At 36.3% G+C, this 25,853-nt stretch overlaps 1 protein-coding gene across 1 annotated transcript in view; it reads left to right on the top strand.

Annotated features, from left to right (window-relative positions):
• Camk4 (calcium/calmodulin dependent protein kinase IV) overlaps window positions 1–25,688 on the top strand; it is a 232,431-nt gene extending 206,743 nt beyond the window's left edge. Inside the window, exons 8-11 of the mRNA XM_046460434.2 lie at window positions 6,720–6,795; window positions 11,296–11,422; window positions 14,067–14,219; window positions 15,207–25,688. Of these exons, the coding sequence (XP_046316390.1) occupies window positions 6,720–6,795; window positions 11,296–11,422; window positions 14,067–14,219; window positions 15,207–15,647 (797 nt within the window). The 3' untranslated portion in view covers window positions 15,648–25,688. The remainder of the gene's footprint in view (window positions 1–6,719; window positions 6,796–11,295; window positions 11,423–14,066; window positions 14,220–15,206) is intronic.
• Window positions 25,689–25,853: the final 165 nt, after the last annotated feature.

Raw genomic sequence — 25,853 nt, 5'->3', positions numbered from 1 at the left:
CTTGCTCAAGGCAGAAAGGAGACAACCCCAGCTGATTCCTGGGCAGGACTACCATTAGGGGGCTGGAGAGAAAAGGAACATTTTTATCATTTATAGAACTTCAGGTAGCAAAGGAAGCCCCAGAAAACAGAATTAGGAATTATGAATGGATGTCACAAAGCACAGAGATTTTTTTTTATTTTTATATTTTGTGTGTGTGTGTGTTTTAGCACTGGGTATGGAACCAGAGGTGCTTAACCACTGAACCACATCCCCAAATCTTTTTTATATTTTATTTAGAGACTTTGTCTCACTGAGTTGCTCAGGGCCTTGCTAATTTGTTGAGGCTGGTTTGAACTCAAGATCCTCCTGCCTCCACCTCCTGAGCCGCTGGTATTGTAGGTGTGTGTCATCCAGAGCGCGGATTTTTGAGTTCATATACAAAACAATATTCCCAAAACTAAGCCTGTCAGCAATCAAAAGGGCTGCCTCTCTGGCTTGGAAAATATTCACAAAAGCTCAGGTTCTGGGGCTTTCAGCCAGGGAAGGGAAGGAAAATTCCTGTGAATTTGTCTATCACCCAATAGACAGACAGTAGATGGTATTAAATAATATCATCACAAAACCACCAATTTGTTCTGTATATGTAAACTAAGTTGAGGATTATGGCAACCACTTACATAAATGAATGTTAATCAAGTATATTTTGGTTTGACATGGCTGATAAAATTGAATCCAAAGAGATTGTCAACAGCATCCTCCCCTCACTTCTCTTGCTCTCTTTGAGTTTAGAGACAGTCTTTTAATGTAATGGCAAGCCTTAACTTCTGGGTCTCCCCACCATAAGTCATTTTCTATTCCCACTTCTATATAAGACACTACTTGAAGAAGAGAACCAACTGTGCCAAAGAATTCACAGTTCTGTGAGGATTCGGCTCTATTATTACATATGTGAGGGTGGAATGCTGGGAGGAAAAGAGGTCAAAAGGAAGGGGTGATTGATGGCAAGTGGGTAGAAGACTTGCTTAAAATGTATTATTTTGGCCCTGAACACCCACAAAATGTTCCATTTTAGAATATTATTACATAAAGTATATGCATAAAATAAAAATAAAAAGTTTCAAAAGAATTATTGATAATCATCAGTCAGAAAGTTTACAGATCCCTTAGAGAAAAGCACAGTATTTGCCATACTTAACATAGGATTAAGAGTTTAAATTATAAGTCTACTACTTCATGCTTGCATCTCCATATACAGAAGGTAGTCCTATGTGATGTTGGTATTGGGATGAACTGCATTCATTATACGGCACCTCACCTCACAACAATCCAAAGGCAACTTTTCAACACCAAATAGTCCTTTGCCAGCATCCATCACAATAGTGAGATGACCACATGGAGAAAATTGTGATTATCTCAATGGTATCATAGAAAAGCCAATTTCAGCTTAATAAAAACAACTTGTGCCTCTTTTTTTTTTTTTCCTTTCTTTCCTCTGAAAGCACTAGGTGTTCTGAGGTATTTGATTTTCTCTTTAGGGTATTATTTTAAAAAATTAAAAGAAAGGTGGTGAAGAATAGACTTTCTTCACCCATTTCTGAGATTTATACAAAGAGAAAATTACAGGATTCATGTTTTAACAGCTAAAGTGAAAAACATGAAGTGGGAGTTGGATTGACTGATATTTGCAGTATAAAAAAATCGAGAGTACTGGAGAATGGAAAGATTTAGAACATACAGCATAGCAGTTGTGTTTGAAAACATCCTTTTAACTTGTTTGCTCTTCAGCCATAGATATCTAAAGTGACAGAGGCTTCAAATTCCTCCTCAGCCCTTCACACCTTCAGCATGGCACGCATAGAACTGATACTGTTCTGAAATTCACTGTGGTAACATGATAGGGCTGCTGCTAGAGTTGGAGGCAACCCCCTCTGGAAGTCTCCTGTGTGTTCCAGTCTCAGCGGCTCCTTTGGATGGCACTGGGCATACTTGCTTGGAGTGTTACCATTCTAATCAGCAGTCAAAGCAAAAAGTGCACCAAATCTGAATCAGGCTATGAACTTTTCTTAGCCTACAATGTAGGTGACAGCTAAACAAAGGACTTCACAAGGTACAGATGCTAAGAAAAGCACCCAGTTTGGAGTCTTCTCTGCTGTCTACTCTGCTGCCAGCCCTAGACAGCGCCCCTGAGTGCGCTTTTCCCCTTTCGGCTCCTAGGTCAAGTCAGGAACAGGAAGGGACAGAGAATTCCAAACACTGGTGTACTTCCTACAGCTACATCCCCTCTCTCTTTTTCTTCTTTCCGCCCTGCTTCTCCAGGGTACAGTTTATGAGACTTCAGATGCTGAGTTAAAAATACAGTAGATTTTTGTGGCTCCCCACTGTAATGCTGTACAGTGAAAACCTGCATTTTCCCCTCGGCTGTAGAAGGGAGAATAGTTCTGAAAAGTCAAGTTTAGGCTTTAAGATGCACATAGGTATTTTTTCCCATATGTTTTGAATTGCTCAGCTGAAAGCAGAGGAGAGAATTTAAAAACCAACCCAAACTCTGACAACCCAATCTGCAGTCTGGCCTCACAGGAGCTCACTACACCTGGGCCTCACTACACACCTGGCCATGCCCTAGCCTCACTGGCTTCTATCAGATCCTTGAGTGTGCCTTGATCCTCCTGCCAATGGATCTTTGCATAGGTGCTCAATACTCAAAAACTCTTCTCTATCTTTCCTCAACCACTGCCCTCTTCTCCTCTGCCTAGTTAACTTCTCTAGGTCCTTTTTATCTCATTTCAAACTTGGCTTCATCCAGTCATCTTCCCTAACCTCTGTGTCTAGGCCAATTCCCTACTGAAAGCATTAACCCTTCAAGCACTTCCAGCTGTTACTTTGCATTTTTATTTTTTATTTTTTTTAAATTAGCATTTGTCTCCCCAACTAAACCGTAAGCTCAATGATGGCAGATTCTTGTTCCCTTTAGGTCCCCATTATTCCTTCAGCACACCCTGTTGGGGCTCATCATACAGAGGATGCTTAATAACTATTAGATGACTTATTCAATGAGTGAGTGAATAAATTATTTCTTTTTTTAATGAATTTATTTATTTATTATTTTCAACTTAGTGTCTTTCATATTTTTCTCCAAAAGTTATTAGGTAGCTTGAAGTCATCTGATAAAGAAGGCCACTCTGTAGTTTTAACTCAATAAGTACAAAGGATCATACAGCTCGTCTAAAACACTGAAGAAAGGAAGGAAGTCAATAACCAAGTGTCCCTTTATTTTTCTCCCAGGACTTTAGGAAAAAAGGGGAAATCGAGGATCAATGGTCCCTATAATTGATTGGCCATACCTGATACTTTAATTTTAGGATAATTTCCCAAACAGATCACAGTGATTTTATTTGATAAAGTAGAATTCATTATAATCTCTAGATGGACTTTCAGTCTCTAAATGTTTTAAGGGTGTCATCATCTTATAAAAAAAAAAAAAATCAACACTCCCTGGCCTACGTGCTCATTAGTAAATAAATATCAAGTTTGAATTTTTGTTTAATTTTATATGCAAGTGAAATTACTTTTTAAAAGGATTTATCTGGAATCATGGGAATTCTGAGATCATTTACCAAAATTAGACTCTGCTGGAGATTGGGGTAGGAGATATCCTGAGAACTTTGTGGAATTCGTTGTTTAATGAGCAGTAACATGAATGATAAGGTGATTTTAAAAAGTGGCAGACAGTTTGACTCACTTAGAAAGCAGCCAGAAAAATCATTAAATGGTTATTGATTTCAGAAAAGATGGTTGTATTTTAACATTTTTTAAAATATTTTATTTTTATGTTTTTGGTACTAGGCACACTCTACCACTGAACTACACCCCTAACCTCTAAACTACATTTTAACAAACTGTTTTATACCTTGAAATGATTTCTTCTCCCCCAATTTTGTGTAGTTTGTTTTGCTAATGAGATGTAAAAAAAGATACGAAGAACAACCAAGTGCTTATAAAATTAAAATGTAGACTAATGAATATCTTTTCTTGAACTAAATTGAAAGTAGCCAACTATCTCTCACTCTGAGATCACATTAGAGAATCACTTGTGAGGACACTGGATACCCAGGAGACTTAAAGTACTGGAGTGCCAGAGCCCACAATTTATTTTGAAAAGCTTTTGACTCTTGGAAAGGGTTCAGGTAGATTACACGGGAGTACTCTGCTGATTCTGTAGAAAGTCAAGGTCAAACTAACTAGTACTTGAAAACATTTAAAAGCTATTGAGAATGATATCTAATTATGTCTAGTGCTTAGACTTTGCTTCACCCTAACTTTATATTTTGATTAAAATATTTTAAGTTCTAGGGTTTTTTTTAACATCCCTTTTTAAGAGAAATTTATTATGAAGAGCAAGACCATTTTATATTTCTTTTGTCTCAGTTAATCTGGTTGTGGGAAATTTAGCCTTTCACACCACAGGTTTACTCACATTACAGCATAATACCTTACAAGGAAATAAACTGCCTGTGGAGAGTGTGTTGGCACCCATGTTAGGAAGGTGAGAAATTCAGATGCTCCATAGAGTGGATCCCAAAGGCACTTTGTCCTCCAACGTTCAGGCTGTTTGGACCTCTTGGGCTGGAACTATGAGAAATGGTGAGAAAACACCTGACCCTAAGGGGAATGTATCACTGGTTAGCACTGGATGGGAGGCCTGATTTCTCCAGAGCTGACAGGATGAGTTCCCACAGGACAGCATACACAGCAGCCACAGTAGCAGGACAGGTGGGAAGTACAGCAGGTTCTGCAGGGTCAGAATGCTGGTGCCTGGCCTCTCTTTTTGCTTGCATGATCAGTAACTAATCCTTAACTTATACCACAGTGGGTAGCAAGACAAAACTCGAAATAAACTTCAAAATCAGTGAGTCTAATTCACTTAGATTTAAAAGGTACAAAACCCAAGGCTCATAAAATGTAAATAAAATATCCTTCCCAGTATTTCTATATTTATGATTAAATGTGATTGTGGGGCTTGATAACACTTCAGACCAAAGAAAAATCTAATGTGATGACCTGAGTCTGGAAGGACTAATGCATGTTAAATATGCATGTTAATTATGCATGCTTTCAGCTCCCAGCCTGGAAGAGTTCCCAAGGACACATACAGGCAGCAGCAGCCCTCCTGGAAGTGGCTGCCTAACCTGAGTTCCCTTTGCACTGGGATAAACAAACATTTGCAAATGGGAGTTCACTGTTGGGGCTGCTGAGATTTAAAAGCACCTTTTGGGAGGTGCAGGTTGTCCCAGGAAATGAGAGCTACTTGACAGTGAACAAAGTAGGCATTGAGCATGCATTTTTAAAATTTTTTAAATTAAATCTTGAAAAAGAATATTTTCTAGGAATAATTCACTGTAGATAAGAAAAATGACTTGGATCCAGATACAATTCCTTTAAGGACCCATCTTGCTGAATGGCTGTTTGGTGTGCTAGGATGCACACTCTCGTGTCACAGTGCGGCTCTTCATCTCTATATTTTATGTAACACAATTTCTACAGAAAAGAGAAAATCCTGATTGGAAAGGGGTGCAGTAGAGGATAGTATTGAAAGATGTCAGTGGGAAATCTACAGTAATCCCTCCAGTAAGTCCAGAAACCCATCATGACAGCCTCGTTCCAGGGCTCACATTAATATTCCCACTGAATATGACATTTACAGCCTGCATGGCAAAGGGATCCAGTTCGCTCGCTCTCCAGTCTCCACCCTGGAGGAGAGTGTGATGTCCTGGTCCCAAAGGCCTCCCTCAAGGAACTCTCAGCATTTCTCAAGCTGCTCCTTCTTCAGGGTACCCACAAAGCACAGATAGTGCTTTAGTTCACAATAGAAGAACATCTTATTCTGGATTGTACTCCTGAACCCTCTCTCTCCATAAATGGTAGGTTTCTCACTTCTCTTTCTCTTCCTTTGTTAGTTATGCAAATCCTAACTATACCAATCCTCAGTGCAAACTGCCACAGCCAGTTAACTTTGCATTTTCACATCTCTGGAGGAATAAAAATATAAAATACTTTGTTATTCTCCACTCCAGGGCCATTTCGTGGCTGGGAAGTCCTTCCTTTTCACAACAGTAGGCAGGGGTAATATAAGCAGGCTGATTGTGAACAGAGAAGTCCCTCTTTCTCAGTCCATGACCCCAAACTGACTGGGGATAGCTTTTCCTTGAGGACCCACCTGTAATTCTTAATGCCAGGACAAGTACCCAGACCCCTCCCAGCTTCTTTTCCAGCATACCAAAGTCAGAAATTTGCTGATCCTTCTGCCCTCTTCCCTGGTCCTGCCCCACATACATTTAGACAGGCATTTGCCCCTGCAGATCTCAAGGTGGCATCCTTGTGCCTTCATTTCCTTTTACTGTGCTTGACTTTGATTTCTTCCTTTTCTATGTACAAAGCTCTCTTTAAAGTAAGAGGTCTTTGGGAGCAGAGATATATCTCTGATTCGAGCAATATCATGAGGTTCCAATGAAGAATCTTATAATCAATATTTTTTATGTATCCCACACCTGGAGAGACCGAAGATCTCCTACTAAAGTACACATAAGAAACTGTAGCCTCATACTGTGGGGAGAGAAGTCTGATTATGAAAGGGCTCTGAAGTTTCGTTGATGAACTTCGTTTCTTCTCCATTGCTTGTTATTATCATGTGAATGTTGCATGTAGGCTCCAACCTAACACAATTTTCATTCTTTCTGCAGCACCTGAAATTCTTAGAGGCTGTGCCTATGGACCGGAGGTGGACATGTGGTCTGTAGGAATAATTACCTACATCTTGTAAGTGAAGACAAGCAATCTTTATGCAAGCTGTTGCCTTTGTGTAACATTTTCTAGGTACCTATAGTTCTCATAAGAACCGAGATGATTATTGTGATTTTCTGTTCATACTAAATATAGTTGGTGATAGAATTTTTCTCAAAATGAATTTTTTTTTTCTTTTGTAATTTTCTTGGGACCAGAACCTCTTCCCAGGGCTTTTCTATATCTCATTTTTGCTATGCAATGTTTAGCAGATTTGGGAAACAATTCATTTTTTGATGACCATATAGAATGTGAAATCCAAGTCCACCTACTATACTTTCTCTTGTTTTATTTTATTGGCCATCTTGTCTAAAACAATTAGGCCTTTAGTCCTTTTAAGAGAGCGAAGGGCTATTTTTTATGCAATCCCAAATTGGTACATTTTTTTATCAGAATATTTTAAATGCATCTTCATTATCAATTTTGTTTCCTTTTTCAAACTAACCCTACACAGTTTTCTCTGGGAGGAAACAAATGAGCTAAATATTTCACCCTCTGGTATCTCCAACTCCATTTTAGGTCAACTGTCTAATAAAAAATAAGGAATTTTGGAAAATTTATCAAAATGATGATGGAATTACAGGCAATGACAAGGGAAGTCATAAACCAAATAGAGGTTTGGCTGGAAAGCAAGATTTCCTTAGAAAAACTGAAAAGCAAGATGTCAGTAAGCACATGTATTTGCCATTTAGATGGTAATGCATAATTAATATTTGGAACCCATATTGTTCAAATCTGGAAAGAGATTTTTGAGGGTTTGAAAGAAAGTGTATTTGTCTTCCCTCTCCTTTCATGCTGGGGATCCAACCGTGGACCTCAAGAATTCTACCACTGAATTATGATCCCAGCCCAAAATTTATTAGTCTTGTTCAGGCTGCCATATAGAGTGGGTGACTTCAACAACAGACATTTATTTTCTCACATCTGGAGGCTTGAAGTCTGAAATCAGGGTGCAGCCTGGCTGAGTTCTGGTGAGGGGGATCTCTTCCTGGTTTGCAGAAAACTCCCTTGTCAGCATGTCCTCACACAGCAGGGGTGGGAGGGAAGTGCACAAACTCTGTGGTCTTTTCTCATAAATGCACTAACCTCATCATGACCTTCATGACTTCCCTAAACCCAATTACCTTCCAAAGGCCCCATCCCCAAATACCATCATATTAGAAGTTACAGCTTCAACTTGTAAATTTGGAGTGGGGAAGAACATATCAGTCCATAGCAGAAATTTGTTGTTAGTTTTGTTTTTAATAGTTATCTTAGAGAGTGCAATGTGTAGGTCATGTGAGCTAGGAATAATTGGAACAGAATGTCATAATTGAAACAGAACTTCCAGGCAAGTTAGCAGACTCTACGTTCACCCAGGTGGGTACATTGGTTGATAGCCCAGATAAAAAGGTTTAAAAATCAACCCATAAAATAGCATCTGCTAATACATAATCGCAAAAGATATTTTCAATATTTAATTTCCTGTGTTTCTAGAAATGTGTTAAAGCTTGAGAATTTGAAGAGGTAGTGAACCATATTTTTTCTTCTGTTTGTCACATGAAATGCTTAACTCATTAAAATAAATACCTGACTCTACTTTGAGATTTCTTTTATACTAGAGAAAGAATATTATCCCTGAATTATGCAGGAAATATATCATACTTCATATACACATTTGAATTTCACGTTAAGTGTAAAACCAAACCTTACAAATAAGGATTAAGGTTTGGTTTCACACTTAGAGTGTGAATGAAGTGGAAATGTACCTTATGACAATCCGTGTCAAAATGTACTAGGAAGATTTGAAGCATTGATAGTATAAGAGAACTTTGAGAGATGGAAGGAGGAAATTAAGTTACATGCACCCTGAAAGATGGAAGTATGGATTGAAGAAAATTCCATGGAATGGGTCACTGACATAGGAACATAAAAGAGAAAATGCAATCATTGGAGAAACATTTTATGATGACCTGGAAGATAATATTTTCCAGTCAAACTCCTTTTCCTTAGTCCATTGCCAAATTATACAAACAAGTCTTTATATTTATTCTCTGTAGGTTATTAATTAACAGGAATTTATTGAAAGTGACAGTAGTGGCTCCAAAAATGAACACAGAGATGCTGCTTTGAACTAATATGGAACTAAAGTTTCACACTAATTTCTGTCATCCTGTAAACCTGGGGAACTCTTGCTTAATCTGTAGTTCATTAATAATTGATGAAATCCACCTGGCAAGGTTCATGGGCAGATGTTTTCCTAAACTCAGTGGCCTATCGATGGCCTGAGATTGTGCCCTCTAGACACCTGTCTCATTGCACCAAGTGACCTAGAATCAAAGGGGAGCGAAGTACAGAAATTACCAAAGGAAGAATTCGAGCTCATGACTTTTTGCCGATGCTTCCTGGGAAAGTAAATGTTATGACAGAGTTACATTATGAGCCTCAGTTAAATCCTTTCTTCATCTCCCAAATGTTGAGGTATCTGTTCTACATCTACTTGTCTGTGTGTACATAAATTCTGGTGCTTATCTTTGAATAAAGCCATGAATAGAAGTTTGATTCTTACTATAGATATAAATACCTCTGTTCCCCTTGCCCCCCTCATCTATGACTTCTACATTTTAACACTTTACTCTCTCCTTAAAAGCTCTAGCTTGTCCCCACCAGGCCATTTTGTGCCATGGCCCATTTCTAAAGATGAGGTTAAGTTAGAAACAAAGGCCATTCTGTTGTTTCTCCCAGGAATTCTGGTCTTTCTTTAGAGCTGCAGGACTGGGCCTTTGACTACTGCAGCAATCATACCAGAATCACATAGCATCTGAAGTTCAAACCCTCTCCTTCAGTTTTAACACTATGGTTCTTCCCAAAGGCCTGGGGCTTCCCTGTATAAACACTACAGGCCTATATCCTCCCAGCATCTCCTTCAACTGTCATTGTTGGAATTAAAGTATTACCAGTTCTGAAAGGTTTGTGCACTGTGTGTGTGTTTGCTACTGTTGACATAATTGAGATGGGAAAAAAAGTATTCAAGCACTCTAGCTTATCACTTTTGTTCTCAGAGTTTCAGAAGGGGAAATGCAAGGAGCTTCCTTAACTGAGTGTGGAAAGCTGGCTAATTTCTCCACAATTAGCAACACTTTTCTAGTGTTGTGGAGGGATGGGAGGGCCAGACAAGGACGACTTTCCTCTTCTCCAGGGATGGACAAGCATCCCTCTGTCTTTATGCTTTCCTTCCATAGGTAGGTCAGGAGCAGCCTGAAGCAGCAGCGGGGAAGAGAATGTGGCTGACTCTAGGATATTTGGAGGAAACAAAGACTCTCCCAATGAGTAAAAGAACATAAGAAAATACTTCTTCATAGAAACCCATCATTTCAGGATACACTTGAATTTTTCATCCTCTGCACCAACCTAGCCAGCACGAAAGGAATAATTTGAGAAGACGTCTTTTATTCATTATTTTATCCCCAATCTTTTCAAAAGAAACATATGCAACACATGGGCTCATTTTGACAGTTCCCCTCTTGTCCCAGTGATTTCAGAACCCCCACCTGTCTCTTGGCAGTGGAGAATTGGCAACTTGCTTTTCTTCTCACCCTCTCTTTAGGATGCCAGAAATGTTCTTCTGTTCCTTTTTGTCCCACTTTTCTTATTCATTTTTATGCTTATCCTGTGGTGGAAAGTGAAGATGAATATAGGTGGAATATCTTTAAGATGTATGAAAGAAAGGGTCACTTACAAGGATGAGGCAAATTTAGGCTGTTTGTTGACTGCATCTAGTCACTGAATTAAGTCTTTTTTCCAGCACTGGGGATTGAACCCAGGAAGGGTCCTCTACCATTGAGCTACATCCCCAGCCCCCTTCTCTCTCTCTCTCTCTCTCTCTCTCTCTCTCCTTTTTTTTTTTTTTCCTTAATTTTGATACAGGGTCTGTCTAAGTTGCCAAAGCTGACCTTGAACTTGTGTTCCTTCTGCCTCAGGCTCCTAAGTCAATGTAATTACCAGCACAAGCCACCATGCCTGATGGATCGTACATTTCTGTAGAGGAATTCAGTGAATAGAAATGAATTAAAAAAAAATAAAACTCTTATTTCCATTTTTTAACCTCTTTACTCTCAAAATTATAACTCTTCCATTTTATACTACTAAATGGGAACTCTAATCAACCTGTCTTAATTCTCATGAAGAAAAAATTTATGGAAAAATCTTTACCATAGTGCTTATAATAATGTATGCTATTGTTATTGCTGTTCTTTTTATGTCATCATAATAATTATTATATTTTTTTCAGAAATCCTACTCACTATTCTTACTTCCTTGAGATGTGACTGTGTTTTTACACTATTGATCATGAATTGTAACAAGGCAATTATATACTTGTGCTGAGTAGACTTGCTTTTGTGTATTATTTCTAAAGGAGGTCTTGAATTTCTGTAGAAATTTGATGAAATATAGTCTTTTAAAGATACTTTATTTCCTATATTTTTCCCCCTCTAGACTTTGTGGATTTGAACCATTCTATGATGAAAGAGGTGATCAGTTCATGTTCAGGAGAATTCTGAACTGCGAATATTACTTTATCTCCCCCTGGTGGGATGAAGTATCTCTAAATGCCAAGGACTTGGTAAGTGTGACCAAAACAAAATGAAACACAATGGAATAAATTCATATTTAACTAATTAATGGACATTTTTAAAATTATGCTCTAATTAATAATTAGTGGTTAATTAATTCCCCCAGTCTTCTCAAAGGCTATATATATATATATATATATATATATATATATATATATATATAATACACCCTGATGTGGATTCCTTTTGTAGTCCCTTTTTTGTCCCCTCTGACTTCAAAACCTCTACCTGACTCTTGACAGCAGTAGCATTAATGCATTTTTCTTATAGATAATGAAAGATATGTTTTTGACTCATCATTAGATAAATTATCACAAACTACAATTGTTATTGTATTAATTAATGAGTTTCTACCACCTGACAAATGAAGAGACTTGCTTATGACAAAAACTGTGCGAGGTAAATCCAAACATAGTTTACACAAAATTCTGTTTTAACATGGCTTATTATTACCTAGATTTAGATAGACTTCATATAAAATAATGTCACTTCCTGAAATTTCATCCAAACTTATTAAAATATCCTGGCAGCAATACAAGTTCTTCCTTTATGGATCCTTGACATAGAGTCATGAAGTAGTAATAGTGTATTTTGTTTCTTTTACACTGCTTTTCACATAAGCTAATATAGAAGCTCATTTGCATTCATGAAACACTCTCTTCGGAGGGGTCCTCCTCTTTTAAAAAGATGATACTAATGTGTGGTTAAAACATTTATCATCAATGATCTAGGGGAAAACCACACAGAAATAACCAAAAGCTGACTTTTGAATCATAGAGAGTTGAGAGGGATCTTGGGAGTCATCTGATTTTTCCCTCATTTTAAAGATGAATGTGCTAAAGATCAGAAAATTGAAGGGACAGGGGCTGGGGATATACTCAGTTGGTAGAGGGCTTGCCTCACATTCACAAGGCCCTGGGTTCAATTCCCAGCATAAAAAAAAAAAAAAAAAAAAAAAAAAGAAAGAAAGAAAAAGAAAAGAAAATTGAAGGCACAGCCAAAGATCATACATCTTGCTAATAGGAGAACATTATTAAAACTGACTACAGTTTCCAGACCCCTGTTCCAGGACTTTTCCTCCATCAAACATTTCTTCCTTTTACTTCATGTTATTTCATGGAACAGATCACTTAGGGCCCATGGCTTTTCCTGCATGACTGGGAAGAGGAGCGCTGTGTGTGGCATGTGAGGATTTTGCACCACACTCCAGACATCTCTTACATCCATCACTTTTCTCCATCTCTGCTACCACTATCCCAATCCAAGACACCATCCTGTAGGACCTGGACCACAACCTCCTCTCTGGTCTCCCTGCCTCTTCCTGTGCCCTTCTTAAATACACTCCGCACAGGATGTGGAAGTCTCTGCTCTGGACAAATCCAATGTCTCCAACCCAAATACACAGTCCTTTATAAATGTTACAGAAAAGACTGAAAGGCAAACCAGATATTATTTATTCCTTATTTTACTTGCTGCTTGATTTTGTTGGCCTGGGTTCACTTTTTCATCCAAAGTCCCTCATTTCTTACCAGGCCAAAGTCCAGAGAGATTGACTCCCTTGGAGACATTATGATGGACTTGAGGTGAATGCTGACATAATACAGACCTCAGTTTAAATCCAAGCTCTACTAACTAGAAATTGTCTAACCTTAGGCAAGTACTAAATTTGAGTTTGTTAATCCCTTGCTTGAGAACTGGAGCTAGTAACTCTAAGTATACCTTAATTCTAAAGATTATTAGTTTTTTAAAAAAATTATATGCATATAATAACGCATAAACAAGGGAATTAAGGTGTTAATCAGATCCAATCATGTAAGAAAAGGACCTAGGGACGTGTCCATAGGCACCCACTTTGTGTCTATGTCTAGGTCTCAAAAGTAGAAACACAATCAGAACTTTCACACATCTTTTGACTTCAAATAGACTATCATATCAGATCACTCCTCTGAGTCCAAGGCTTGGAACTATTTTATTTGTTGATCTTCTTGGCAATTTATTGCCTGTCATTCTGAGAAGCAGAAATGGACCTTTCAGAACAGGTTGCCTTTGGTTGAGTTTAACCCTTTAAGCAAATCATACCCCAATGCCAGTGACTTTTTTGATTCTAAAATGACTTTTACTCTAGCTGTGGGCTGGAGCACCCTCCGGAGATTAAAGAAAAAGAACTACACATCCCAGGAGTATCATAAAATAGTATCATAAAATAGTTGGACTATTGCCCCTTTTGTTTGCCATTTAATCTCCATGGAAAGAATGATGATGCATGAATGATTCTGTTGCCATGGAGATGTATTTTAAGTTCTGAATTCTAGGTGATTCTGAAGTACATCTTAGAATGATTCAGATGCTGGTTTTACCTTCAAAGAATCAGAGGCAAGCAGGACCTGTTTCTTTGACCTTTGCTCAAAAGCAGTCTGCCACTTGGGGGACAGGTTTCAGTAGGGTCCCAATATCATCTACTGCTACCTGCAGTAGTTCCTGCCCACTGAGTCCCCTGAGGGCTTATACCCTTTTTAAAAATGTATAATTAGTACTACTGCTCAGAAAATAGAACAAGACCTAGAAGTTCACAAGCTAGGGGCATGTTCAAGCCACCATAAAAGTTTCCTTAAATCTGTTTCTTTATCATTTCAGGTCAGAAAATTAATTATTTTGGATCCTAAAAAACGGCTGACTACCTTTCAAGCTCTCCAGCACCCATGGGTAACAGGTAAAGCAGCCAATTTTGTACACATGGATACTGCTCAAAAGAAGCTCCAGGAGTTCAATGCTCGACGCAAACTTAAGGTAAAATGACATTTTTTTCTTTTGTTTTTTTAAAAAAATATTGGGGCTGTGGTTGCCTAAGCACGTGTGAGGCACTGGGTTTGATCTTCAGCAATACATGATAAATAGATAAATAATAAATAAATGTATAAAAATACAGTAACATTGTTTTAAAAGATTATGCCTCTTTCTAGGACTAGTAACCATTTTCAGTGGCACCAGTGGCACCCAACAGTGCTGACATTAAACTACTTCCAGTTTCTTTATCTTCTCATAAATTCATCATTAATAGTAGGAAAAAGTTTTTTTTATACTGAAATTTGGTCACCAAATACACTATTGCTGCTTCTCATCTAATTAAGGCTTATCAATTGGAACAGCATTTTTCAAGAAACTGATGTTTATTCAGGAAGTTGTTTCCTTCCTGAATATGTGAAAACTGGAAAATATTTTTTGAAACTATACTTCATAATATAAATAACCATACTTGATAAACATTAACATGATTGAAATTAGAAATTATTCATCAAAATGTGCCCATTTCCTATAGAACACTTATAAAACAAAGACTATATACTTTTATATGACATAATGGTATTTAGAACTAGTTATAGAAGGGGATCTCCAAACTTAGGGTTCTCTTCAACTTTTTTTTACTGGCTCATATAGATTAAATAAACTGAAGGGCCAAATTAATTTGAAATACCCTGGATTAGTGTTGATGTAGCATGGATCCTAGTGTTCCAGGAAACAAATACTTTGGGAAACAATCTAAAATTTTATATGAGTCATCAGTTATCCAGATTATGAAATACTCTAATTTGAGATTAGAGAGATTTTGTTGTTCATTCTCCAAACAAGTTTTCATCCAATGGTGTTAGAATAGCATACTTTGAAAGACTGAACACTAACTTATAAAATATACTCCCTAAAAACAAAGTAGGGGTTTAGCTCTGATTTGGGATTTTAAGTGGAGGTGACATCTGATGCCTTTCTGTCTCCAACCAGGCAGCCGTGAAGGCTGTGGTGGCTTCTTCACGCTTGGGAAGTGCCAGTAGCAGCCATGGCAACATCCAGGAGAGCCAGAAGACTAGCCAAGAACCTTCTCCAATCCAAAGCAGCAGCGAGAACATCAAAGCTATGCCAGAAGTAGAGAACACCCAAGGAGATGGGCCCCAAGTGGCCGTTGAGGGTGAAGAGGCTGAGCTGATGAAGGTGCAGTCCTTAGAGGAGGTGAAAGATGAAGATATAAATGCTGAGGAAGTCCCCATGATGGAGCCCAATGCTCTGGAGGATGAGATAAAGATTGCTGACCCAGAAATGGAGGAGAGCCCAGTGGAAGAGAAACTGAAGACTGTGGAGGAAGCAGCAGACCCCAGAGAAGGGCAGGAAAACCCTGCCGTGGGACTTGGAGTTCCACAACAAGATGTGATCTTGCCAGAGTACTAAGTTGACTTCCTTTAGATCCAGAAGTCAAACTCTGGCATTTTATGTGCTTTGTCCTTCAGCAAGGAAGGGTGTGGAAGCATGATATGCACTAATAGTGATTCTGTTTTTGAGGTGCAAAAAAAAATACATATATACAAGTTGGTAATCCTAACTTCAATGCATGTGACTGCTTTATGAAAATAATAGTGTTTTCTATGGCATGTAATGGATACCTAGTACTGATGAGTTAAATTTGAAATTGCAAGTAAACACAACCCTTAAAAACACCCATTTTCAGCAACCAGTGGCAGACATTTTAAGTAAATAGTAGCAAATTAATTTTCCTTTGAAAACCTAGCCATCCTACATCCTTTGGTTTTCTTCACAAGGCAGTAATTCCTTTGAACTGCTTCTCAGATAATACTAGGAGATGCTATAAAATATATTTCCATGGCCTTCCCAATATTTATTTTTCAGCATTAATGTGTTCAAAACTGTTTACAAGGAAATGGATATATAAGTGATAGTCATACAGAATGTGCAAAAAATTCCATTTACAATGGTAAGAAATTGAAGCATACTTATAAGGGCCATGAACTCATATGCCCCTAAAGTTTATGTGGAGAATGTCCTCTTACTTATATACACCATATCAAAAAAATCAAAATGTTATTAATAATTAATTCTGCCATTAATTCTGACATTTTAACAATCCTGGAGAAAGTATTTTACACACACATGATGAATTTCATTCTTCCCTTCACCTATTGTCCAATAAGATGCTCTTCAGGTAGACAAAATTAAGGAAGAATTAAGAAAATTAAAGAAGAATAAAGAATAAAGAAAATCAGGGAAGGAAAGGGGTAACAGAATTAATTCATTTTCATTTTGCAAATAAAATTCATGAATTTATAAAACCTATAGATAGAAACATTTTTATGGATAAATCTATAATTAAAAAGTTTCAAATATTTAGAAAAAAACTATTCCACAAATTGGTGCCAAAATGTCTGAATAGAGTAGATCATTCATTATTGACTTTACTAGAAAAAGACAATTATTGTATATAAAAACTTTCCCCTCCAATTGACAATGTCTAGATAAATTCTTTATAAGCTTAAGGATACTTATGAAATATAGTATATCTTTTTCTCACACTTGGAATGAAAGTGCCCACATTTTGGAATGTAGCGAAAAAGTTTTTCATGTCAAGAAATTTAGTGCACAAATTTTTATTTGCCTTAAAAAGTGAACAAAAATGAAGAAAACACTGATTTCAAATCATACTCTTGAGAAGCTAGAATCTAATATTTTATTATAATTTGTATCTCCAGTGTATTTTTCTCCGACTTTAATAGCAGAACCATTTTTCCCTTAAAGAAATTACACTGAGTCCAAGTACCTCGAATTTATTTCTAGTTTGAGGTGAAATTAATATTTTACCAAAATCTTGCATAATGTAATATAATACATTTGTGGTGGGTTTTAATAATTTTAAAAAGAATAATTTTCAATGTCCAAAATGAAAACAATAAAAATGACCAGCATATAAAAATTCTCATAAAATAAAGAGATCTTAATTTCTTTTGGCTCCTCCTCAAAACCATTACTTTGGAAAACAAAGTCTCTGTGGCTACTGGAGGTTATTGGATCTCAGTGTACATTTTGCATTCCAAGCACAAATCTCCTATTCTCAGAGAAAGGAAATAAGGTAGGGCTTCTGGTATTCCATAGTTTAGGGATCTGATAGGTCACAGCCATAGAGGAAAAGACTCTGAAGAAGCACATAATCTGAGTTCAGATGATTATTTTTTTTGTTTTATTTTTATTAATAGTACTTGTCCTCTTCTTCCCTCTTTTATTCCCTCTTAGAATTAAAATTTTGGTTGTTATAAAGGGCTCACTTTTTAACTTGCAAGAATGTCTTCTTCATTAAGCATTAAGATTTCCATTTAAGAAGAGTAATTTCCTGGTAAACTTTTCCCCGTGAGAGTGTGTGTGTGTGTGTGTGTGTGTGTGTGTGTGTGTGTGTGTGTGTGAAGTGTTCCATTCGTCAAAAGAGGAAATAGGAGAGGGAAATGGGGTTCTATTAGAGAACAGCAATTAGTTGGAAGATCAGACCATATCATCCCTCCCATCTGGCGTTCCAAGGGCAGGTTATATCATTCCAACACTGGGGCTGACTGGATCAGTTGGCCCTGTGGATTATAGAAACAGCATTACCATTGCCACAGCCACACAGTGAGTTTCAGAGTGAATTTAACCATTTTTAACCATTTGAATGATTGTACATGACCTTCCTTGGTGAGTACTCAAGAACATGAAGGTAATTCCCTCTTTTTAAATCTGTAAACTGCATCTTCTAAAATATTGATGGAGATTTTAGATTTTTACTCCATATGTTAAGTCCTGATAATGCCCATATAGTGACTAATGAAGTCGTTTCAGTGGGAAACAAGTCAATCTTTCACAGAAATGTTCATTTCAGTAAAGTAATTCAGATTTCATAGAAATAAAATCTAAGCTAGCATCATAATGTTATCATTTTTGAAAGAACATTGCTTGTTAAAATGGGATACATTGTCTATCGCAAGGATGATTTAGCTAAATAACAGGAAAATAGAGACTTAATTTGGAAAAAATTCATAAGGTTACTTCTGACAATGTAGTCTCAAAGCAAGATAGTTTTTAAAATTTCAGCAAATAACAATATTTTGCATTTTAGAACTGACAGTTATCACATTGCATTATTGGTTTCTATTTTGAGAAGTTCAGATGCATAGTATAAACTACATTATTTTACCATAAGAGTCAATACTGAACTACATCCCCCATTTAAAAAATCTTAAAAAACCCATTTAAAAAACCCAGTATTTTCTTTCAAAATATTAAGGAAACATTTGTCCCAGGGACACATGGACTAGAAATTATAATAAGATGGTTGTAGCATTTACTATATAGAACAAGAGCTGTCTTGTAATAAAGCCACTTATGTAATTTTAAATTTCCTATTAGTTACATTTAAAAAAATTAAAAGATGAAATTATAGTATCTTTTAACCTAATATATCAAATTTGCTACATCAATATATAATCAAAAAATAATGAAACATTTTGGATTGCTTATTTTTATACTAAGTTTTTGAAATTGAGTGTATATCATATCTTTAGTATATCAAGCAGTCAAAACCCACATGTAGCTCATGGCTATTGCATATGGCACTGGTCTAGAGTACTTTTTTATTTTAAGCAAAGTGACACTTGAACTTTTATGCTTATGTCTGAGCTGCCTCAGTTTCAATTCATGAATTGAAGAGAGGCCAAGAAGAAAATATTTCAGAAATATTGTAGACTGCAACAAGCAAAAAGCTATTGGCTATTCCCGCCCATTCATATGGTTTGATGAAATGTTTCCTAGCACAACTTCAAAGAAAAGCACTTTCCTGAGCATTGCCAAGTAATCTCTCTGCCACAGTTCCTCTTGATTTTTCTCTGGGTCCTGTAATCCTAACTACAGACTAGAGCCTCTTGAGTACTGCCATAAAGCCAACAGTATTCCTGCTTACCAGTGTCTGCTGTGGGTCCACTATGTGTCCCCATTGAGAAAGGACTACACACAGAATCCAATTTGCAATTCTGAACCAGTATACCATTCTTGTGTCACAGGCAATATATCTTTCTAGAAATCTACTGAAACTTATAAATTAGCATGATGAAGACTGTATGAGAATGGTGATATCACGTCAGTTACCCTGAAATGACTATTGGTTCTCATTTTTTACACGTCGTTAGAAGGGTTTAATCAACACTGCCATTACACATGGATTTTAAAAATAGACTTAGAAATTTTTTAAATACTGATTTTAGAATAATCAAGTTTCTATAGTCATTTTTAGTGGCAGACTTTAAAAGACATGAAGTTTGCCTTTTACCGTGACCTCAATTACATAGTATTTTAAACATATTTTGTAATTTAGAATGTTTAGCAATGCCTATTTCCAGTTTCACATACAAGGTGACTGATCGTGGGTTGCCTACAGGCTGAAAATTTAAAGAGGGCTGTTTTGTTTCATAATCTAGTTTTTATTGCACAGAAGCAGCTGGTTGCATTTCAAATTGGAAAAAGAAAAGTAAATGCCAGAAAAGGCAAAGGATAAAATTAGTAAACCATTTATTCTGTTTTGGGTTGTTCTTGCAAAGTCAATTAAAAAAAAATTTAAAAAGAGGTCAACAAAGTGAATTAACACTAGGATTTTCTTGATGAAGGTGGACCTAATATATAATTGACAAAATATACAGAATGGAGACACTTGCATAATTACAATGCCATTATGTAATTTATTTGTCATTGCAGAGTATACTGTCTGGTTATCTAGGTCTACTAGGGAGGATGCAAAGTCTGTAGGCATTTACTTATGTAATAGGATTTGTAATATCCTTGTAATTACTGCCTATTAGGTCATATTCCAATTTCCTTAATGATCAGCAGTGAAATGCTCCTGTTCAGGGTCATTGATAAATTTGAGCATTTATTGGTTGAACACTGCTTAATGTTTAGACTCTGTGTGTATATGCAATGTTTTTGAAACAAAACATAGACATGTAATTTCAACATTGGTATTATAATATTCATAACAATTTGATAAATAGAAATGTACCCAATAATTTTCTATACAAATTTCTAAGTCCTTTTATTCCCCTGAAACATTCAGGGTGAGTTTCCAGTACCTTGACAAACAGAAAAGAGAGGAGAGACAACCCAATAAAAACCAAGTTCAACATATCCTCTTCCTATACTTTAAAATTTTTAAGGGCAAGATTTTGTTGTCATTATATTAATTTTTGTGAATATCATGAGCTCATATAATATGTCATTCCAATCATTTTCATACTTATCTTTGGGAGCAAAAATAAATATGATTAATTTATATCAGGTTAAAATTTAAGATTTTCATAAATGCTCTGTGATATTCTAGTTGATCTGATTGCACAATTTTAGCTTTCTTCCTGATTCAGTTCCCTATCATCTGGCCCAGAGGTACCCTTAGAGCAAGATAGAAGCCTTGTCAGAAAATCAGACTACCTAAGAAGCTTGCAAGAATCAGATGCTACTCCAGAGAGGATTCAAAGCAGCCACCTGGTTGAGCTGAAATTAGCCAAGTGAGAGAAAGCCACTTCCCACATTCTGACTGAAACTTTGAAAGTGGTTTGTTTCAATATTAGTATATTTCCATTGACCAATAATGGCACAAGATTCCACCAGTTGTTGACTCTTTCCTTGTCTTGGTTTGCTACAATTAATCCCAAATCAATGTTTTATTTCATCCTTGTAGCCATCAGGCTCATTGTATAGGGTTGTGAGATCCTCTAAAAGCCCTTGTGGGAGCATCCCAGACTAGCTGGAGAAACATGGATCCAGAATTTAGTTTGAATCTCTCAACAACAAGATTAAGACTTAAAAATCACCTTGTCTTTCTAAATAGTTGTTTTCAGTGCATTTTAAGATTGACCCGGAAAATCCATAGATATGGAATATTTGTGTCCAATCTGATCTTTGCTATGATTCATTGTGTTAATAATGCAGATATTTAATCTTTGATCAGACTGAATAATCCTTACTTTCCTTTCAAAAGACTATTACAAGCTACTCAAATACACTAGACTTTACATTAGATTTTTTTGAAAGCTATTGTTTTCCTTAAGCTCTCCCCTATTCTAACAATCAGTTTCAAATGATAAAAATTTACTAGGTTTGCCCTTTCTTTGTTTTTTCCTTGATACATGGGCAATAGTCCATCTGTTTTGCAAAATGTAAGTATAGTCATACTTGAAAACTATCATCTCATAATGGCCTCCATTTAACCTAACCTATTTAACACACCCACAATACAGTTCATATACCATGGCATAAACTATAAATAGCATATTTATTATTTTTTCTTTTCATGGCACCATTAGTCTCAGTATTATTTTCATAGTTATCTGTAAGCAAAAATATGTTCTAATAATTAAAAAAATGTTCCATTCATTAATAGTTAGGTCAAAATGACTTAATAGTTTTTCATTCTATGTCCAACAGATGTTGCTTTTTCTCTCAATTTTTTTAAAATGCCTTATGAATTCAGTTAGTGGGGACAGCTGACTTCTGGTTTAAGTAATTCCTTATGACCAGGAACTAATAATATAGGCAAAAGGGATTGTTAATAAGAGTCAGGGGCTGGTGTTTATATTCTTAGTTGTCTGAATGCCAATCATTCTTTTAGCTCTTTTATTAATGGAAATACAACTTACATATTTGAGATATACATATAAAAACTTACATACATTTTACAGAATCAACTTCCACATAATTTTTCCAGGAATTAAATTGAAATCTCCAAAGAAGAGTTTTCAGGAGTCACTGTGGTTCACAGAGCAAATCTTTCAAAGGCTGTTTTCATTGGAACATATCCAAACTATTGTTTGTGGCTATTTTCATACAATCAGGGGAAAGTTGAGTATTTTAAAAAATGACTGTACAACCCACAAAGCCTAAAATGTTTGTTTGGCTATTTGGTCCTTTACAGGAAAAAAAAGATTAAAAAAAATTTGATGGCCCTGGTTTTTCACAGCAACACCCCATGCTTTTTGATGGCCTCTAGGAATGCAGTTTTTTGTACTGTAGTTCCTCATCCCCCTTAGCTTAAGGTTCTGATTCTCATTTGCTTCGTCAGAACTTAGGTGAGTTTTGTTTGATGTTGTAGTCAGTCTCACAACAACTGCTAGACATAAGACAGTGAAATTTCTCAACAAAATTGAAAATTCAAAATTTCATCATTTCCCAAAAAAGAAATTTATACGAATGGAGTTCGCTGAGAGTGGAAGTTAAGATTTCTGGTACTTTGAGTGTGCTTTAGAAACTTGATCCTTATATTTAAAAATCATATAAATACCTTAATACATAATCATCTGTAACTTATACTAGCATTTGTACATTTAAGCCAATCTGAAGGTATTACTTAATGAGCTAAGAAATGAGAGTCCTTTGATTCTGAATCTCTTAGAATATTCTAAAACAATTTATATCAATTGAACTTCCATTTATAATTTTAGAAAATATGCTCTATTAGGTGATATTCTATGATAAAGACTTGTTCATCAACAGACCAGGAAATAGGCAAATGACCAAATCTTTTATGTAAGAAAGCAACATTTAAATCCCCATGCTTTTCTGAGTGTTCTATATTTCATTTCTTTGAAGAGAAGGTCTTGAGTAAATGCTTTCCTTTACTTTTCTTACATATTTAGAAATCCAAGAAGGGCCCTTTTCCTCATCTATTTCTGTCACAGAGAAATTATTCATTCCAAAATATCTGCCTTAAGGGAAGCAGGTAACCTAGATATTGAGAGACATTTAGGCATTCATGACTCTTGTGTTTCAGTTTGACTTTCAACATCTGTAGTCTAAAGGATATTTAAGTTAGATATTTAAATAGAAAACCCATTATCAGCCTATTATTAGGAATACCTAAAATTATATATATTATGATTCTAAATAATATACTCTTTTATTTAAGCGACTTCAGGAATCAATAGTATAGAACACAGGAACAAAAGATATGAATCGTCCACCAGTTGGCCATGGTTGATGTATGTATAAGAGAGAAATGTTTGTTTGGCTATTTGGCTATTCCAGTTTAGAATGGGACTGGAATGGAAGAGGATAAAGATGACAAAATGTAAATAAAGAAGTCTACATTTTTACCTTCCTACTTTCTGAATTGCTTAGAGTTTGAAGACTGTTGTTGATGGAGTTAAATATCTTGGAAATGAGTAGACCAAAGTCAACAGCTGGTTTTTGTCCTCAAAATCAAACAGCACAGATTAGGGGAACAGTAGGCCAACATGGAAGCATGTTTTAAGGACACGATCAGCTAATGTTGAAGATTTTCAGAAATAGCCTATTCTAGGTACCCATTTCCCCAGTAAACTTTCACTGAGAAACTATTATATGCAGTGGAGAAGAAAAAAATGAATTAAACCCAGTGCCACCCTCCAGAAGTGAGCTTTTAGTTGGAAAGAAAAGGCAAGCCTGTGCTAAATCTGGACAGGTTGTAGCCCTCTAGGATACAGGGAAAAGCTCTCTTTTGCTACAAATGATCAAGGAAAGCTTCATGGGCACATGGGCTGATTTGAAGGACTAGAAGAATCTTCGCAGACAGGAGAAAAGGGGGCATGTCTGACTGAAGATCGACCTGACAGCATAGGCAGAGAGGGGAAAGGCAAGACAAAGTGGTGAAGAAATAACACTAGGTAGGAAAGACTAAAATCCAGAGGGCAGTGTTGCTAAATCTGCAGTAAAGCCTCAGATTTGGTGCAAAGTTGAATTAGATTCCCTGCTCCTTTCTTGTTTTTGGTCAGAAACAAGTATAGCCTTTCTTCAGAACATCTGCCATATATGCTTGGCTCATCTGGTATGCCCCTCAGCAGAATGAAAATCATCCAACATATCAAAGACATTTTTACAAGTCATTGATTAAAGCAAAGACTCAGTCACTGAAAGCATAAACTGCATTGGCCAGGTCTCCATTGATAAAGCAGAGGAAACTATAAAAGCAATTATCTGCCTAAGTTTTGCAGAACTGGAGTTCTAAAAACTCTTGCTACTCCAGAAAATCACCTACTGAAGTTTGCTAACAAAGGCCCACATCAAGGTTACTGTTATCATTATTTTAGCCCTTTAAGTTATCTGATCTGGACAGTTCAACCCCCACCTTCCACAAGTTCCTTTTTATATTACTTACTGCAGGCAGTATTTTTACCTTCATCTTCAAGAAACTTGTTTTAAAAAAACATATACAATTAGAATCAGATCACAGTATAAATATTTTTGGTTGTCTTGCAACTTTGCTTATCTCTGATAATATGTGTGAGTAGTGAATGACTACATAGGGACAAAGATGAACTATTATCTGAATAAGGAAAAAGAAACTAAGAAGTTAACATACAGAAAACCTAAGTTAGCAGGCACTAAGAAAAAAATGTCCCAAAAGGGGTTTTCAGCCTTATGTGACATTATCTGGGGTGTCTTTTCTGAACTTTCCTAGATGTGAAGTTTGTACTGCTGGGTTGTCAAAAGCTTTCTGGGCTAAAGGGCCATAAGCTACTCCATAGTACATGGAGGCTTAAGTTAATGAAATAGTGCATACAGGAAACAACTTCACTGGTTTAGCTTGCAAAGCATTAGCCAACAGTAAAAGCCTGTAGGATTTGGAGGACAAAGTATGAAATGTTTTAGTGTGCACAGCAAGATTATAGGCTACCTTCCCAACTTCTATTTTAAAAGCACTGAAAAAAGGAGCTGTGAACATTTCATTTTTAAAACTTGTCAAATGGTGCTATTGACTCCTTAATACAAAGATATATTACAATGTTTTTAGGTACATATATTAAGTCTAGCCTGGCCATAACTGTAAATACAGAAAATGTTTGTAGAGAATTCATCAAAATCATGCCCATTTGCTTTTGGTTGAGCTACCATATTCTTCAATGGTGGTAATTGACCACAGAGCTCCTACTTTGTATAGATGGGACACAACAGTCATTGATTGGCTCTTTCTCCTTTGCCCAAAGACTGGGGTATACAACACAAGAGCTCACTATCTTCTTGGATTCAGGTTGGAAAATCCAGTTCAATGATTAAATATGCTCATTTGGCAAGAGAGTTGGAGTGTTTTCCAGAAACTTGAAGAAAGAATGTGTGATGGCAGCAAAAGTGGATGTTAGACTAATTTTAGAAACTGACTTAAGTGACGGCCAATGTTACTTTGTGTAAGTTTATTCAGATTGTCAGAACATGCCAAAAGCCTATACCTTGCTACTGGGAAATGTGTAAAGCAATTTGCATGTACAGTATGGTAATAAATCATCTAAGAGCCCACCAAAACTTTGCATTCTGTGATTTGAAATGTTACCATGATTCAAGAGAGACACATGGACATTTTCCTTATATCTGATATATAAAGCTGAATTATTCTTTGAGTGTCTTCCCATTCTCTCAGATAAAATCATACATTAAGTTTGATGTTTGTGTTTTTGAGTTTTTTTGTTTGTTTGTTTGTACTGGGGATAGAACTTAGAGGAAGTTTGCTAACAAACTTTATCACTGAGCTACATTCCCAGTCTTTTATTTTTTTTATTTTGAGACAAGGTCTAAGTAAGTTGCTTAGGACCTTACTAACTTGCTGAG

The sequence above is a fragment of the Marmota monax genome, unplaced genomic scaffold (assembly GCF_021218885.2).
Source record: "Marmota monax isolate L192 unplaced genomic scaffold, Marmota_monax_Labrador192_F-V1.1 WCK01_AAM20220418_F8-fsc00006, whole genome shotgun sequence".
NCBI lineage: Eukaryota > Metazoa > Chordata > Mammalia > Rodentia > Sciuridae > Marmota > Marmota monax.
The sequence above is the reverse complement of the archived record's forward strand: the minus strand, read 5'-3'. Positions and strand labels throughout refer to the sequence as shown.